This window comes from Paramisgurnus dabryanus, chromosome 11, assembly GCF_030506205.2.
Source record: "Paramisgurnus dabryanus chromosome 11, PD_genome_1.1, whole genome shotgun sequence".
Classification (NCBI taxonomy): Eukaryota; Metazoa; Chordata; class Actinopteri; order Cypriniformes; family Cobitidae; genus Paramisgurnus; species Paramisgurnus dabryanus.
The window spans coordinates 3,597,707-3,603,956 of NC_133347.1; the positions used below are offsets into that span (position 1 = coordinate 3,597,707).

At 32.2% G+C, this 6,250-nt stretch overlaps 1 protein-coding gene across 1 annotated transcript; it reads left to right on the forward strand.

Moving 5' to 3' along the window:
- Positions 1 to 1,630: 1,630 nt before the first annotated feature.
- tsr2 (TSR2 ribosome maturation factor) lies at positions 1,631 to 5,625 on the forward strand. Its single transcript, XM_065248147.2, has 5 exons — positions 1,631 to 1,768; positions 3,295 to 3,385; positions 3,482 to 3,573; positions 3,688 to 3,858; positions 3,943 to 5,625. The coding sequence occupies exons 1-5, from the start codon at positions 1,685 to 1,687 to the stop codon at positions 4,072 to 4,074; spliced, it is 570 nt and encodes a 189-aa protein (XP_065104219.1). The 5' UTR covers positions 1,631 to 1,684; the 3' UTR covers positions 4,075 to 5,625.
- Positions 5,626 to 6,250: the final 625 nt, after the last annotated feature.

Below are 6,250 nucleotides of genomic sequence, written 5' to 3' on the forward strand. Positions count from 1 at the left end.
GGAGAGTTTATATTTGATGATTTGATTCTTGATATAAATCAATGCAGTTCCATCTCATTTCATGATTTGTAAACATTAAACATGGCCTCATGTATTATACAGCAGTGTGATTTGGTGACTGCTTCTTAGCTTTTGCTATTAGTCAATGCCAAAGTTATTCAAAGCCTTGCATGGGTTGGTGTTTAATTTTTCCAAGGAATGTTACAATGCTGACACCCTGCTTTGTGTTTCTTACTGAGCCAGTTTTACTGCTGAGGATTACTATGAATTACTGTTATGATAAAAATCACATAACCCCACTATTTAAGAGACATCTTTGAAAATGTTACAATAATTCTGTTCATTTATTGTATTAAAGATATATGAATATTCAATAAAGGTATGTACATTTCTGAATAACAATTTGTACTTGCTTGTATTATTTTTCATGATGGGTAATAGGCTTACTTATTAAAACTTATTAGAACATTAAAGGCATAGGTCACCCAAAAGCCCATATTTTACTTTCCCTCCAGCTGTTTTTGGGGTATTTAAAGATTTATAATTTATTTTTAAAAACATACACTTTAAAGAAAACATTTGCAATTGTTTTGTAAAATATGTTATGTTTGGCTTCTGACCATAATTCACTTTATGTCTAGATAAATTTGTCTCACTTTGCACGTTTTTGTTTATATGTATGCATGTTTAAGACACTTTAATGGGAAATTAACCAATAACTAAAAAGTTGATGAATGCCATCCACACAGTGAAGAAGTTTATCACAAGATGAATGAAATGATGTTAATATATATAGTGTTGAGTGTCTTCTCTATTTAGTCCAGGAGGTGGCGCTCTGTAGCTCTTTAGTCCGCTGATAAACCAAACCATACTGTGAAAAATAAATTTCTCTGGCCAAAAATATATTTTAAATATATGCTAAATACATTTTGTAGAAAGTAATGCTCAATTGAATATATTTTTGAATTTGGATATATATTTAGTTTGGGTTTTAACCTTAATACATCAACATATATTTTAAAATAAATTTTTTATTTTACTTCCTATACTGCAAAAAAAAGTTCTTTACCAAAAATATTTTAAATGTATGCTAAATACAAGTGAATTTTATAAAGTATATTTTTGAAGTTGAAAATATATTTAAATTTAACCTTTTATAAGTTTTTCTTCCAATGCGACATGAATATAGTTCCTTGGATAGAAATATATGGAGGGCTAAATATATTTTTAATGTTTTAAATTAGATTTATTTTAAATATATATTTCAAAATAAAAAAAATGGCCCAAACATATTCCAAATATATTTAAGCAAATATACATTTTCGCCATTTTTTGTATATTTTGAAATATATTTAAAAATATAATTGTTTCAAAATGTGAAAGAAATTTAATTTTATGTTACATTTTAAATCCTCTCTCATTGGTAAGTTGCTTTTGACAAATGGGCCACTAACGTTAGTAGTCTGCGTACCCCCGGTTGAGGAAAAAATCCCAGACGTTATTTGTAATTATAAATAATATTTACATAAATCAGTAGAGGCATTTCTGAAATATAATTTACACCAGTCCAAATATTTAATAAATTTGCTCTTCTCATGCATTGAAGGCTAAATCCTGTTCTGTTGTTGATTGCTTTTGCCTGTCGCTGAAGTCCGCGCTCGACTGATCGTGTCTGCTCATATTAATGATGGCTCCGCTCGCTTCATCAACACGTGAGATATTCACTGAAGCAGTTCGGGCGATATTGGAAGCCTGGTCGGTACTTCAAGTAAGTGAATACATTGTCGTCTCACGTTCCTTAAAATATGACTTTCTCAGAATCTTGTCATGTTCGTATAGCGATATTTAATCGATGAGTTTATGAGTAAGAAACCGCACTGCTACTGGGTTAGCAAGTTAGCCCTGCAAACACAAGAAAGTAATACAGAATATACATACACGATAAACATTATGCAGCACTCGAAACTATGCTTTCTTGACACAAAACCCTTCTGAGTAAACAATAGAAACATTACAGGAAATTATAATGGATTTAATAATTATAGTATTTTATAAGAAACCCTTAAAGTGTCTACTGGTAATGGGTTTGATGTATTGGTAATGTGTGGGATATAATCTGGCAGGTGGGAACCCATATATCCACCACTAAATCCTACTTAATTTTGTAATGGTATAATACACTGCAAAAAAATTAATTATTTAAATTAATTAATTATAATTTTTTTCTTTTTTTCAGTCTAATTTCTAGACCAAGAATATCAAATGTAAGTGATTTTGTGCATAAAACAAGCAAAAAAAAAAAAATCTGCCAATGGGGTGAGAAAAAACATCTTGAAATTTTTTCTTAAACACTAAATTCAAGAGAAATTCAAGAAAAATTTGCTTACCCATTGGCAGATTATTTGGCTTGGTTTATGCACAAAATCACTTAAATGTGATATTATTGTCTAAAAACTAGACTTGTTTTCTTGGGTCGTTTTGCATCAAGAAAAAGCATCTTAATTTAAGAATTTTTAGAAATTTTCACTGAAAACAAGACAAAAATACTAAGAATTTTTTTTTGAAAATCATTTTGCAGTGTAGGGGAAATGGTGGAAACCCCTAAAATTGTTTTGTTTTGCAGCGTTTTTCATTTTAATTAGATTTTTGACATGTGTACGGTTGCAAAATTCTGGGAATTTTCAACGCTGGAAACTTTCAATGGGAATTAATAGGAATAAACCGGGAATTTAAGAAAATTCAGGAGTTGCCTGTAACAGGGAATTTAATATTAGTAATAATGCAGCATAAGTTAGTTTAAAACAACAAGAGTTATTATTTTGTTCTGTTATCATACAGTATTACTGTACCAACCAAAAGTTTGGACACATTACTTTTTTACTGTTTTTGAAAGAAGTCTCTTATGCTCATCAAGCCTGCATTTATTTGATCAAAAATCCTTCATCTTAGTATGATATCTGAAAATTTTTTGATCAAATAAATCCAGGCTTGATGAGCGTATGTTTCAAGATTCTTCAAAAATGTTATTCCTTGCATGCATGTCTGCTTATGACCAAACAAAATGGTTATTTATATTTGTACATGACATAGCTTATACAAATTTGCAAGAAATTTCAAATAATTGCCATACATTCCTGTTAAGTTTCCAATTTGGAATATTCCCCAGACTAAGTTCCCATGGAAACTTTCCACCCCTTTGCAACCCTACATATGTGTTTCTTCTGCGAGTAATTGTATAATCTTTTTTTTACAGAGTAAAAGTGTTCAGGAATAATTTATTAAATTTTCTTCCAGATTGCAGTTGATAATGGTTTTGGTGGTGCTTACAGTCAGCAGAAGGCCGACTGGATGGTGGATGTGCTTCAGCAGTATTTTCATGACAATGGTTTGAGCATTTGAATGAGTTTCCTAATAAAGACATTTTGTAAGACCTTCTGCTTTTTGTACCAACATCAAACCTCTGTGTGTTTTTTCCTTACAGATGACCTGCAGCAGTGTGAAGTGGAGGATTTTATCTCAGACCTGATGAACAATGAATTTGATACTATGGTAGATGATGGCAGCTTACCACAGGTTTGTGTTGGGTCTGGAAGCTAAAGTTACTAACTAGTCATTAATTATTTCATTTAAAACCGTAAAGTATGTCTAAAAATCGTCCTAATTCTGCCCAATGATGTCTAATGTCAGGTGGCACAGAAGGTGTGTTTGATGTACCAGCTGTGTGATCAGGGCAAACTGACCAAGGTTAGAGAGCAGATCAGCCAGCTGGCACAGAAAAAAAACACTGGGCGGGCAAAAGCCACAGCTGTGAAAACACCAGCAGGTGATGATGATGAGGAAGAGGACAATGATGAAGAGGTGTGTGTACTTAAAAATATTTAATTTTCAGATCCTTAAGGAGACTGAATCTGAATAAGTAATTTTGCCGGATTATTTTCTCAGGCTATGGAGTGTGATGGAGCTAGCAATGGACCATCAGTCAGCAGCACAGCGGTGAAGCAACAGCCTCCTCCTCAGGTTATGAATAATGATGAAGAGGATGATGGATGGACAGTTGTGTGCAGGAAAAAGTGACTTTAAAAAACATAAATGAGTAAAAACTGATAGTTAAGGGCTTTTGTGCCACTCTGGATTTTTGTGTGTGTGGTTACAGATGTGTTGTGAAACCCACTATATGCTTCCACTGATGGATGTCCTGCCATTCAGTCTGTGCAGATTCAAATGGGATATTATTACCTCACAGCACCCGGTGGAGAGATTTTTAAGAGTATAAACTAAATCAGTTTAAACACACGTTGGTTATAGTTAAATTTTAGCTGGTGAAAAGTCTAGTTTGCTTTACAAAGGTGCATTATTTATATGCATTATTTACTATAAAAACATGTTGACCTGATTATGTTTCCAAACTCCTGTATGCCTCTTATTTATAACGCGCTGTTGTCGCCCTCTAGTGGTCATAACAGGAACGGCAAGAGAAATATTGACAATTGCAGTTACTGGGTTTTTAATTGATTATTCTTTATTCGAAATGTACTTAATAATTTTTATTTGATGAATCTTAAAGGACTCGTTTACCCAGAAATGTAAATTCTGTCATTTACTGACCTTCATGTCTATTTATTTTGTCCAAGGAAAACACACTGCATGTAATATGTTTGGGTCAGTTTTCCAAGTCAAAAAGTGCATAAGGACCATAAGTTTCATATTTTCTGATTTTAGTCTTTGAAGATAAGGTTGTGCAGTTTGCTTGGTGTTGATCAAGCAATTTGTCATTTTAATTTTATTACAAGTTTTTCATATGATAGTTTTCTGTATGCATAGCACACGTCAAACATGATGAGATGCACAATGGAAAACGTGTAAGAAAATTATAAACAGAAACTCATGCTTCAAAAAGGATAGGTGAACAAGATTAAATAGTCCAATGTCATCAGTTTACTAAAATTGTTGCCAAAGTTTTGTCTCCGTCAATGATGAATACAGCATATAGCATTATAGTCAGATAATCCGCACTGCAAAAATGATTTTCAAGAAAAAAAATCTTTGTATTTTTGTCAAATATTATATATTTTGTAAAAATATCTAAAAAGAATCTTAAATTAAGATGCTTTTTCTTGATAAGCAAAACGACCCAGGAAAATAAGTCTAGTTTTTAGACCACAAATATTACATTTAAGTGATTTTGTGCATAAAACAAGCAAAAAATTCTGCCAATGGGGTAAGCAATTTTTTCTTGAATTTTTTTTGAATTTAGTGTTTAAGAAAAATGTTCAAGAATTTTTTGCTTGAATTTGATATTTTTGTTCTAAAAACTAGACTTATTTTCTTGAGTTGTCTTGCTTATCAAGAAAAATAATTTTAATTTAAGAATTTTTAGATAGTATTTTTGTCTTGTTTTCAGTAAAAATAAGACAAAAATACCAAGAAATTGTTTCTTGAAAATCATTTTTTGCAATGTGTGCTTTTCACTTGATTTTTATTCATACTCACTCCATACAAAAATATCTTCCATTCATCACAGCTATTTACAAAGCACAAAATGTCTTCTAGCCCCATACGGCAAAATGTATTTTTAATATATTTTGTAGAAAGTAATGATCAATTAAATATATTTTTGAATTTGAATATTTAATTTGAACCTTCATATATCAACATTTGAAAATGTTTTTCAAGGCCAATCAAATATATTTCTAATTTTACATCCCATATGGCAAAAAATATATTCTTTGCCAGAATTTATTTTAAATAAATGCTAAATACCTGTTAATTTTATAAAGTATATTTAAGTTGAAAATATATTTAATTTGAACCTTTTTAAAACATTTTTGCAGGTTCGTAAAAAAGTTTTTTTCCAATGCGATTTTTTTTTATTGAAGTATGTGCCAGCAGCCATATCACCCTGTAGCCCAAGACAGCCTGCCCACTGAAGCTAAGCAGGGCTGAGCCTGGTCAGTACTTGGATGGGAGACCACCTGGGAAAACCAGGTTGCTGGTAGAGGTGTTAGTGAGACCAGCAGGGGGTGCTCACCCTGTGGTCTGTGTGGGTCCTAACACCCCAGTATAGTGACGGGGACACTATACTGTCAAAAAGCACCGTCTTTCGGATGAGACGTTAAACCGAGGTCCTGACTCTCTGTGGTCATTAAAAATCCCAGGATGTGCTTCAATAAAGGGCGGTTCCCCGGCATCCTGGCCAAAACTTGCCCATTGGCCTACTAATCATCCCTCATACACTAATTGGCTATATCAC

Excerpts from the sequence above, each read along its gene's own strand:
- tsr2 (XM_065248147.2), top strand. The coding sequence starts at position 1,685 with ATGATGGCTCCGCTCGCTTCATCAACACGTGAGATATTCACTGAAGCA. Across the intron at positions 3,574-3,687 it reads ATGATGGCAGCTTACCACAG|GTGGCACAGAAGGTGTGTTT; the intron begins GTTTGTGTTGGG and ends GTCTAATGTCAG. Across the intron at positions 3,859-3,942 it reads AAGAGGACAATGATGAAGAG|GCTATGGAGTGTGATGGAGC; the intron begins GTGTGTGTACTT and ends TTATTTTCTCAG.